Source organism: Mobula birostris, chromosome 21 (assembly GCF_030028105.1).
Source record: "Mobula birostris isolate sMobBir1 chromosome 21, sMobBir1.hap1, whole genome shotgun sequence".
Classification (NCBI taxonomy): Eukaryota; Metazoa; Chordata; class Chondrichthyes; order Myliobatiformes; family Myliobatidae; genus Mobula; species Mobula birostris.
In genome coordinates this window covers 49,103,410-49,115,885 of record NC_092390.1, presented here as the reverse complement: position 1 = coordinate 49,115,885, position 12,476 = coordinate 49,103,410, and the positions used below count along the sequence as shown (strand labels likewise).

Genomic DNA, 12,476 nt, shown 5'->3' with positions numbered 1-12,476 from the left:
GCAACCCGGACGGTTCACAAGTCAGAAATCTGGCTCCTAGCAGCCCCTCAATGTCCAGCAGTACCATACCACCAGTCTTCCAAGTGCTCATTTATATGTACACGCTATGTTCAGTAAATCAGGTGTTCATAATCTGGGGAGGGCTTATTTTACACAGCACCCCACTCTTTCTAGCATTCCTGTCAACAACCTTGATTCTCCTACCACCCACCTACATGAGAGACAATTTACCATAACCAATTAAGCAACCACTCAGCATGACTTTGGGATTACAGGAAGTAGGCTCAGGACTTGGGGCGAGGGGGCGGGGAGCTCACACAGTCACAGGGCAATATTCATATAATAACTTTGCTGAATTTGAAGTCTAAATAATTAATTAGTAAATAATTAAAACAACAAAGTTACTTTAGCATGCCTCCTAAGGCCTTCTGTATGTTACCAGATTAAAGGCTGATGTATACTTGTGCGTACGGGCTACACCATAGGCCTGATTTATACTTTTGTGTAGCCCAGTGCCGTAGCGAGCATGTGTAGTTGTGTCTGCGTCGCTCTGCAATTCACCGCCAAAACACTAGTTGGCGGTGGGGTTTCTATGCCACTGTGTTGAGTTTCTTCGCGAGAGGCACGGACGAGGAAATGCATTTCAAGTATTTTCGGATGTCAGCAGGTAGATTTGACGTTGGTTCATCGTCTCCAACCATTTATTTTGCATCAGTGTACGGACATGGCGGAGAAAAGCAACCAGAAATGCGTATGAGGAAATGCGATGCTACCGAGTGGACCAATCACAGTCGTTGCGGTCTGCATCGCCGCGACGGGTGAGTGACATTTTTGGGGAGATGCACGTCACCCTACGGCGTAGGGTACGGCGTAGGTTACGCGGTACCTACGGCGTACACTTGACACACAAGTATAAATCAGCCTAAATACATGCAAAATTTATGAAACAATTTCAACTTAACTGTCTGCTTTATTTTCACTATTTGTATAAAAAAGTATTCCAAAAATTTCTGACCAAAAATACAACATGCTGCAGAAATATATGAGGTATTTTCAAATAATAGATTTCTTTAAAACCTAACAGCATGTTAGCACCATACAGGCCACGGGCTTACCTGGGGATGCCTGAAGGAAGGGTTAGCTGGGAGTGGCCTGCTGGGTACTCCAGAACTTGACTCCATGCCATGGTTGAGAGGTGGCAGGACCCGCTGCGGTGTCAGGGAAAAGTGCAAGTTTGCTCCTTTGACTGAATTTGGCAGTGGATTGCTAATATGAACAGGCTGATAGCCGGGTGGTCGCCGTACAGCTTGATCCAACACAGCAGGGGATGGGAATGAACTAGCAGGCTGAAGATTGTCTGCATGCTGAAATAAACAGGCAACCAAAGTTAACTATAATAAAATTACTCAGTATGTGTTAACTGGCAATCATTTAACTTGGTATACAACATTTTATTTGGATTTAGCTGAGTAAATTATTATGAGAGTCTGTATTGAGTCAAGGAACAATGAACTCTATCTCGTATTGAAAACACACAGTATTTTCTCTGGTAGTATACCTTGTATATTTTGGATTGCCTTTTGATAGGAGTTGTGTAGGCAGTGCTAGATTGGCTTGGTGTAGAAGATCTAGGAGGATCCACAAAATACAATAGGAAAAACTTATTAATACAGTTGATTTGAACAGATTTTATACAGTGAAAACAACAGTTATACAGCTATACAGTTAAATAAAATTAGAAATAATATGAATACGTTTCCTTCTGATCACGTCTTTGCCAAATGCAACTTAATGTAATTCTTGTTCTCAAGCTCATCTTAAATGTAATGTGTTGTGCTCCACTGACACCAAAAGTAACATAGAAACATATTAATCACAAAAGAATTATTGTTCTTCTAATACACAGTTGGGAAATGTGTTTACGTCACAAACAAATCAAGTTAATTTCTTATCTGACAACAATATGCTATTCGGATGAAGCAATTTCATCCCATCTCAATCCAAAATGGCTGATCTCTTATTTTTAGACCGTAATCCTTGCTTCTAGACATCACAGCTGGGCAAAAATGGCCTTCACATTTACTGCAGTCTGCATAATCAAAGACCCTGCCCTACCATGGTTCTCTCTTCTCCCTTCTCCCATCGGGCAGAAGATACAAAAACCTGGAAAGCACAAAGCACCAAGCTCAATGATAGCTTCTTTCCCATGGTTGTCAGGCTCTTAAATGGACCTTTCGTAGAATAAGATGGACTTGACCCCACAATCTAACTCAATATGATTATTCACTTTGTTATTTACCTTCACTGCATTTTTTAGGAGCTTTTACACTTTATTCTACATTGTTATCGTTTCTAACTCAATGCACTGTGCAATGATTTGATCTGTATGAACAGTATCCAAGACAAGCTTTTCACTGTATTTTGATACATGCGGTAATAACAAGCCAATTGTTTGTATTTATGGTACACATTATTCCAGTTATTGGGGCCCAATTTAATTATTTTTATTCTTGTCTTTTATCCTCATTGCTTATTTTTTAAATTAAAACCTATTTAATACAACTGTCTGAATGAGGCCAATTAACTTAGGGCAGATGGATAACTAGGGTCTTCCTGGTTTTTATGCTTTTTTATTGTCCACTGACCTAAAACAATTGGGAATTAACTTTGGCATTGTCAACAGAGATACAGTGTACCATACTTTTCCATTCGTTCCACATATTTTAATGACAAAATTGAATGGTTTGTTGATTTGGGGAAAAAAAAACACAGGTTAAATACTCCTTAGCTGAAATACCAAATCTGAAAATATCTGAAATACAAATTTTTTTTTAAGTGCTGACACGTTGTCACCATGGAAAATTCCAGAACCTAAGGTTCCCAGGCTTTGCTTAGGTCTCTGCACACCACTGACAGTTCTGAGAGGTGACCTCACATATGTGACCAACAGAAGTTAATGAAAAATAGAAAAACACTGCATAAGGTGAAAAATGAAGATCTTGATTGTGTATTAAAAGAGTGGATTCGTCAGCGTTGGAGTGAACATATGCAGCTTAACAGTCTGTTGATCACGAGACATGCAAAAATCTATCACAATGAACTGAAAATTGAAGGTAATTGTGAATATTCAGCAGGCTGGTTGCAGAAATTAAAGAAAAGGCATGGCATTACATTTTTAAAGACTTAAAAAAAATTAAAGGTGAGTTCTGATCATGAAGGAGGTGGGAAATTCATTGATGTGTTTGCGAAGATCGTCGCTGATGAAAATCTAACACTAGAACAAACCTACGATACCGATTGTTTCTATACCTTGCATAAAACCGAAAAAAAGTACTAAATTACAAAAACAGTGTTCTGTAACCCTTTAATCACTGTAGGTGGAGACTGAAAGCCTGTTGTTGTTTGTCGTTGCTCAACAGCTGATTCAGGTATTCTCCTGATGCTGCTCTGCTGCTTCTGTTACTCTGCACACGTTATATTTTCATTAAAGTAGGTAATCGTTTTTACTGTTAAGTACATGTGTGTGATGAACACATGGGAGACAAAGACTGCTTACAGGTAGCACATAAATTCAGTCAGAAATGATGACGATCTCAAACCGCTTATTATATATTCCAAAATCTGAAAAAAATCCAAAACCCGGAACACTTCCAGCCCCAAGCACTTCGGATAGGGGGAACTCAACCTGTTCTTAGAATGCTTGCCCATTAAACGAGTCTATTGCTTACTTTTCATTCTGTTTTATCATGCAAGTACCTGGATTCCATCCCAGCCCATATTATTTATTTGCAAATGTTCTCCTTTTGATGGGTTGCTGAAACCTACTTAGGGTGGCATTTAAGGTAAAGACTAAACCTAAGAGGAAATATATGCAGACATAATAATAGTAGGAAGATAAAATGAAATCCTGATCTATCAGATCAAAACTGTGAGCTTCAGAAAAAGGAAGCATTCAGGGTGGTATACTGCAAACTGGCAGACAAGGTGATCGGTTTGCAGAGCACCGGCACTCTGAAGGAAATGGCCACCCTAAGCTTCCTCTTGCAAGCCATTTCAACTCCCCTCACTACCGACCAGTCCATCATCATCAACCCAACATCAACTAGAACACCATTTCATATTCTACCAGGTATAGAGGGTACCAACCTCACTCGTGTTTGGTCTACAAATACAAACATTGAATCTTCCAATTTCACTTACCCTTTCCTCCTGTGTTTCCACTCTCTGACCCACCTTTGATTCTCTCATTTTTATTCCTTTTTCCATATGCCCCACCAAACTCCGTTACCTAGTTTCATCCTTCTCCCTCTCCTAGTTCCATCCACCTACAACTCACAGACCTCATCCGCCAGATTTCTTCCTTATCTGATTCAATTTGCCCTTTATCACTCCCTTACTGGGTCCTATTGTCACATTCCCTACTCATCATATCCCAACACTCGCATCCATTGTGTTCAAGCTTATCACCCTGTCTCCACATTAACCCTTTCCCCCCACCACCTGGCTCCATCCATCTTTTGTTTCCTTGTCTGCTTCCATTCATCATTCCCCTGCCTCTGCCTCCCAACTCTACCCCTCCCCTCAACTGGCTTCATCTGCCCACCATCCTTCACCCCACCTCAGCCAGCTTATCCTCTGCTGGCCCCTGCCTCACATCTACACTCTTTTCTTTATGCCAACTATCAGACCTCTCCACTCTCGATCCAGGGTCCCAAACCAAAACTGTTTCTTCAATTCCTTACCATGCAGCTCCCACCTAACACCCCCACTCCCCACAACCTCTCACCAGTGCCTCACAACTCATTGAGATCCTCCAGCAGTTTGCTTCTTTGCAACATACAGCAGTATTTTCTTTGCATCTATTTTCTTCTGCTTTGGTAATAGTATTCAGTATTTTCTTTTGAAGTAGAGTACACTGCTGTATGATGCCTCACATCACCTTTCATCATTTCAGTCTAAATGAGTTCCATCGTCCATATAATATGCATTGGAAAAATATCTACATTGTGCATAAAGGCTCTTTATCTTTTATGTGTACAGTATCAATAATATCTGATTTTTAAAGTAGGAGGCACAGAAAGACATTTATAGGACACAAACACAGAAGCAAAGCCACAGCTTTAACTTCATCTTTAAAACATTTTGTGGTTATTTGCTGCAAATGGACAGCATAAATTCACCAACTTCATTATCCTGGTAATGCAGATTTTCTAGTGCAACATCACCCTAGTGCCAAGAACTCTTTAATTTATTCCTAACAAAAGATAACTCGGATTTTTAACTAGAAGCATACACTATCAATGCTTTCCTTCTGTAACTGACATCTTGATGAATTGGTGTGCCCAATATACAAAAGCTTGAATGCACAAAGCACCAGGCTTAACGCAAACTTCTATCCCACCGTTATCAGAAACAGTCTTGATGGCCGAATTCTGCTCCGATGTCTTATGGCATAGGCGCTTTCAAATTATGTTGACAGTAACACTGATGAGTGAGTAGCGTGTAAGTAATTGTGAGCAGTGCACTGACATGGGCGAATAGCAGGATTTGTGGACAGATAGTGGCACAGGGGATCTGGGCTTGGGATTTGGCACAAGTAGCAGAAAGCTCAAAGTTTGAGAGCACATCGATGTGTTCTGAGCTTAGACTTAAAGGAACATCAACAACTTAAAGGATACGTGTATGATGTGCTGAACTTAAGCAGCGCAGTAGCATAATGCTATTAAAACACCAGCTACACGGGTTCAATTAGATCATAAGATAGAGGAGCAGAATTAGGCTGTTCAGCACATCGAGTCTGTCTGCCATTTTCTGACCATGACTGATCCATTTTCCCCTTCAGCCCCAATCTCCTGCCTTCATAAGATCATAAGATACAGTATATCGTAAGATTCTACCAATGTCTCCCCAAGACCACGTCGGTTTCCTCCCATGTTCCAAAGATATACAGGTTAGTATGTTAATTGGTCACATGGGTATAACTGGGCAGCATGGGCTGGAAGTGCCTGTGACCACACTGTATCTCTAAATAAATAAATAAATACAGAGTCCTTTGGGACTGAAACAGAGGTGTTTTGGGTCAATTTCATTTTTCAGTGCTGCCTGTGTAATACTTGGTACCCACTACTGTCATCAGAAACGAATTGGAACATCTTCCATTCACTGACATTCTCATGTATTACTTTGATGAATGTTACGGACTAAGAATATTTCCTTTAAGATAAATATTATACTGATTCAGGCATTTTTCCATATTTAAAGTGACATTAATGGGATTTTAAAAATTGATTTTGCAGGGATTTAAAAAGGGAAGGACGAGAGAAACAGGAATGTTTCCATCTGTTATCTATAATTAGGGCAATGGACCAACTAGATCTTTTCTCTTCTAATTCAAAATCTACGTTAAAAAACAAAGACATTTCCAAGCGTCTCCATAGCAAAAGATGAAATTATTTTTACCAAATTTTTTTCTTATAAAGGCTTTACCTTAATTTTTCTACGGTGGTTATTTTATGTGAGAAAAGGAGCTGAAGCAGTGTCTTCCGTTTGAAACACATGATCACACCAGCTGTGATTAGGCTCAAAATGGTGACTAGAATGCCCACAAACAAGCTGTTATTTCCTGAAACACAAAGGGTACATACAATTTAATTTCAATAGTGATTGCAACATAGTCTTTAAAATAGATACCTGATAATTGTACAAACATTTAATCAGTAATCAATCACTGGTAACTGATTCACAATTTTCTAAAGTTTGGCTGCCTGTATCATTTTTGAAATCCTTTCATTCCTGAATGAAATATTATTCTCTTATTCATGCTCCAACATTGTGCACTCTGACCCATACTTTTTCCAGTTGAGTCTTAATTTTAAAATGTCATACATTGTTCAGATTCTTTCTAGGGCTTGCCCTCCCTATATCTGTAATATCACGTCATGCCTCTAATTCTGTACTCCAGCCCAATGCAGGGTTTAATTACTCCACCATCAGCAGCATCCCTAAAATCTAAAGTTTCCTCACTAACCATTCTCTCCGATTCTCCTTCCTCCTCTAGGTTGCCTCTTAAGTGTACCACCATGGCAAGGCCTTTGGCCATGTGCCCCAATAATTCCGGTTGATGCTGAGTATCAAGTGTTTTGAACTAGTAATAGATTCACAAGCTCAGAAATGTTCCACACTTTCTATTCTTTCTTTCAGTACTTTGGGACACTCTACTCTGTTTAATGTGAGGGAAAATTAACATAAAAGCAGCAAATCCAGTCAGTCTGCATTTGTGGAAAGAGAAACAGCTGATATTTAAGGTCCAAGTCCCTTTGTCAGGACCGGAAAACCAAATAGTTTTCGGTAAAAGAGAAGGCGAGGTGAGGTTTATCACGTATTAAGGAATATCACATACAGGGTGAGACCAAATGACTTAATATAGCAGTAAAATAATCAGGTTAAGCCTCTTTGTGTCTATTATGTGCTGTTAAAAGCAAAGCTGAGAGATTTACTCAGCAGGACAGACCAATAGAAAAAGAATCTAGCCAAAATGGCGCCAGGCAGAAATGGTCAGTTCTGATAGAGACAGAAAGAAAGCATGTTTACTAAAGTTAGAGAATTCAGTATGGGGCCCTGGAGGCTATAAACTCCCCAGATGGAAGATAAAATGTTGATCCACAAGTTGGCTCTCGTTGCTACACTGCAGGATGCCATAAAAAGACAGGTCTGAAAATGGTTGGGATGGTGAATAAAGATAGCAGGAAACTGAAAGCTCAGGAACATTCCCATGGATTAAAAGCAGGTGTACCATAAAGCCATTTCTCAGCCTGCATTTGGTTTCACCAGTGTAGGGAGGGCCACATTGTGGCCACTGATTGCAGTGTATCAGAATGGAAGAACGAAAGGGGATCAGGCGTGAAGCATGAACCATTTCTCTTTCCACAGAGGCAGTCTGACTTCCAGCAATTTCTTTTTTTAGTTTGCACTTCCAGTATTGATACTTGTTTTGATTTGTATTTACTCAGATGCAAGTTGTTGTTGCTTGTGTGGTGCTCCGTTGGCCGGGTTCGACCATGGATGTTGTGTCTTAGCTTCTGAAATTGGCTCGCAAGCCAGTACCCAAGCCATGGCAGTACCATACGGAGAGAAAACTGTCGCCCTTGCAACAGTCTCCCTCTCTCCATGCAGCTGATGAATCCAAAGGAATGGCAGTGACCAACACAGTCTGGCACCAGTGGCATTGCAGAAGTTTGTTAGTCAGCGTTGAACTCAATGTAGGACTGCTTTAGGGACTCCACCTCCAGAGTCTTCATGAAGACTTCCCCATGAACGGGTATAGCTGCAAGGCAGCAGAGGTTTGAGATCAGAATTTTCCTTTTCCTAGGTGAGCTGCCAACCACGGCTGACAAGCCCCATCTGCCAAAGTGACTGGTTTTAAGGTGCCAGTGACTCACCTTTGCCACTAACAGTAGAAACAGATCTACTGGGCTTAGTAGCTAAGTCACACATGAAGACCAGGAGCTGGACTTGGTTGCCAGTAGCTATTTGAGACACACACCAATAGGAGCATTTAATAGGTAGTGGGAGCTTCTCCCCACTACCACCCTCAGCCATGACAACCTTAAGATTGCTTACTGTTAGAGGATTATTATAAAACATTTAACAGCCACATATATGGGGCATTTGCAATATTTTTAGTTTGCACTTCCAGTATTGATACTTGTTTTGATTTGTATTTACTCAGATGCAAGTTGTTGTTGCTTGTGTGGTGCTCCGTTGGCCGGGTTCGACCATGGATGTTGTGTCTTAACTTCTGAAATTGGCTCGCAAGCCAGTACCCAAGCCATGGCAATACCATACGGAGAGAAAACTGTCACCCATGCAACAGTCAATATTGTCAATCACATATCCAAACTTCGCTTTTCATCCTAATGCCCCAAGGAAAGTACCAGTGACTATATTTAGAGGATATTTTAAACTTACACCTTTGTACTCTGATGATAAGGTTTTACTTCAATTCATTAAATTTACGGTGCCTCTGGTTATTTTTTGTTGCACTATGCAACAATACGAACATTTTGAATGCACAATATGAATAATATGAACATTTTTACACCATTGGCATGCTCTTGGGTTTAACAGATTTTTATTTCTATCATACTGATTATAGTTTCCATATTTATGCAAAATCTTGTGTAAAAGCTAGCACAAAAAGAAACTAAGCTGATAATCATAGCAATATGCAGTCAATCCTCACCTTCAAGCCTCATGGGTCCACTGTCTATACTCCCTCCTAAACCAGGCTTGTCACAATATGGCGGAGCCCAGTCATGGTCACAGTGGCAGTTCTTATTGTTGTTGCAAACCTAGTAACAAGTAAAGTAACTTGTATGTAATTGCTTAAGTCTAACACAAGAATAAAAGTAACCTTTCTGATTCAGTTCGTATTTAATATAGTTCATAGATCAAGTTCAAGTTGAATTGTCATTTAACCATACACATGCGTGCAGCTAAATGAAACAGCTTTCCTCTGGGGCCAAGGTAAAAATCAGAGTACATATAGAAACATAGAAACATAGAAAATAGGTGCAGGAGTAGGCCATCCGGCCCTTCGAGCCTGCACCACCATTTATTATGATCATGGCTGATCATCCAACTCAGAACACCGCCCCAGCCTTCCCTCCATACCCCCTGACCCCCGTAGCCACAAGGGCCATATCTAACTCCCTCTTAAATATAGCCAATGAACTGGCCTCAACTGTTTCCTGTGGCAGAGAATTCCACAGATTCACCACTCTCTGTGTGAAGAAGTTTTTCCTAATCTCGGTCCTAAAAGGCTTCCCCTCTATCCTCAAACTGTGACCCCTCGTTCTGGACTTCCCCAACATCGGGAACAATCTTCCTGCATCTAGCCTGTCCAATCCCTTTAGGATCTTATACGTTTCAATCAGATCCCCCCTCAATCTTCTAAATTCCAACGAGTACAAGCCCAGTTCATCCAGTCTTTCATCATATGAAAGTCCTGCCATCCCAGGAATCAATCTGGTGAACCTTCTCTGTACTCCCTCTAAGGCAAGGATGTCTTTCCTCAGATTAGGGGACCAAAACTGCACACAATACTCCAGGTGTGGTCTCACCAAGGCTTTGTACAACTGCAGTAGTACCTCCCTGCTCCTGTACTCAAATCCTCTCGCTATAAATGCCAGCATACCATTCGCCTTTTTCACCGCCTGCTGTACCTGCATGCCCACTTTCAATGACTGGTGTATAATGACACCCAGGTCTCGTTGCACCTCCCCTTTTCCTAATCGGCCACCATTCAGATAATGATCTGTTTTCCTATTTTTGCCACCAAAGTGGATAACTTCACATTTATCCACACTAAGTTGCATCTGCCATGAATTTGCCCACTCACCCAACCTATCCAAGTCACCCTGCATCCTCTTAGCATCCTCCTCACAGCTAACACTGCCACCCAGCTTCGTGTCATCCGCAAACTTGGAGATGCTGCATTTAATTCCCTCATCCAAGTCATTAATATATATTGTAAACAACTGGGATCCCAGCACTGAGCCTTGCGGTACCCCACTAGTCACCGCCTGCCATTCTGAAAAGGTCCCGTTTATTCCCACTCTTTGCTTCCTGTCTGCTAACCAACTCTCCACCCACACCAATACCTTACCCCCAATACCGTGTGCTTTAAGTTTGCACACTAATCTCCTGTGTGGGACCTTGTCAAAAGCCTTCTGAAAATCCAAATATACCACATCCACTGGTTCTCCCCTATCCACTCTACTAGTTACATCCTCAAAAAATTCTATGAGATTCGTCAGACATGATTTTCCTTTCACAAATCCATGCTGACTTTGTCCGATCATTTCACCGCTTTCCAAATGTGCTGCTATCACATCCTTGATAACTGACTCCAGCAGTTTCCCCACCACCGACGTTAGGCTAACCGGTCTATAATTCCCCGGTTTCTCTCTCCCTCCTTTTTTAAAAAGTGGAGTTACATTAGCCACCCTCCAATCCTCAGGAACTAGTCCAGAATCTAACGAGTTTTGAAAAATTATCACTAATGCATCCACTATTTCTTGGGCTACTTCCTTAAGCACCCTGGGATGCAGACCATCTGGCCCTGGGGATTTATCTGCCTTCAATCCCTTCAATTTACCTAACACCACTTCCCTACTAACATGTATTTCGCTCAGTTCCTCCATCTCACTGGACCCTCTGTCCCCTACTATTTCTGGAAGATTATTTATGTCCTCCTTAGTGAAGACAGAACCAAAGTAATTATTCAATTGGTCTGCCATGTCCTTGCTCCCCATAATCAATTCACCTGTTTCTGTCTGCAGGGGACCTACATTTGTCTTTAACAGTCTTTTCCTTTTTACATATCTATAAAAGCTTTTACAGTCCGTTTTTATGTTCCCTGCCAGTTTTCTCTCATAATCTTTTTTCCCCTTCCTAATTAAGCCCTTTGTCCTCCTCTGCTGAACTCTGAATTTCTCCCAGTCCTCAGGTGAGCCACTTTCTCTGGCTAATTTGTATGCTTCTTCTTTGGAATTGATACTATCCCTAATTTCTCTTGTCAGCCACGGGTGCACTACCTTCCTTGATTTATTCTTTTGCCAAACTGGGATGAACATTTGTTGCAGTTCATCCATGCAACCTTTAAATGCTTGCCATTGCATATCCACCGTCAATCCTTTAAGTGTCATTTGCCAGTCTATCTTAGCTAATTCACGTCTCATACCTTCAAAGTTACCCCTCTTTAAGTTCAGAACCTTTGTTTCTGAATTAACTATGTCACTCTCCATCTTAATGAAGAATTCCACCATATTATGGTCACTCTTACCCAAGGGGCCTCTCACGACAAGATTGCTAATTAACCCTTCCTCATTGCTCAAAACCCAGTCCAGAATAGCCTGCTCTCTAGTCGGTTCCTCGACATGTTGGTTCAAAAAACCATCCTGCATACATTCCAAGAAATCTTCTTCCTCAGCACCTTTACCAATTTGGTTCACCCAATCTACATGTAGATTGAAGTCACCCATTATAACTGCTGTTCCTTTATTGCACACATTTCTAATTTCCTGTTTAATACCATCCCCGACCTCACTACTACTGTTAGGTGGCCTGTACACAACTCCCACCAGCGTCTTCTGCCCCTTAGTGTTACGCAGCTCTACCCATATCGATTCCACATCTTCCCGGCTTATGTCCTTCCTTTCTATTGTGTTAATCTCTTCTTTAACCAGCAACGCCACCCCACCTCCCCTTCCTTCATGTCTATCCCTCCTGAATATTGAATATCCCTGAACGTTGAGCTCCCATCCCTGGTCACCCTGGAGCCATGTCTCTGTGATCCCAACTATATCATAATCATTAATAACAATCTGCACTTTCAATTAGTCACACTCAGCACATAGCTCATATAACATACAGCACCTCCTATATAAGACTGTAAAATATAGGAGCAGAATTAG

At 41.2% G+C, this 12,476-nt stretch overlaps 1 protein-coding gene across 2 annotated transcripts in view; it reads right to left on the bottom strand.

Moving 5' to 3' along the window:
* LOC140185772 (disintegrin and metalloproteinase domain-containing protein 12-like) overlaps window positions 1-12,476 on the bottom strand; it is a 397,254-nt gene that overhangs the window by 10,926 nt on the left and 373,852 nt on the right. For both annotated transcript variants that reach the window (XM_072239412.1, XM_072239413.1), the window contains exons 18-21: window positions 9,242-9,350; window positions 6,487-6,622; window positions 1,559-1,628; window positions 1,116-1,364 (exon numbers count right to left, since the gene is read on the bottom strand). In XM_072239412.1, coding sequence (XP_072095513.1) covers window positions 1,116-1,364; window positions 1,559-1,628; window positions 6,487-6,622; window positions 9,242-9,350 — 564 coding nt within the window. The remainder of the gene's footprint in view (window positions 1-1,115; window positions 1,365-1,558; window positions 1,629-6,486; window positions 6,623-9,241; window positions 9,351-12,476) is intronic.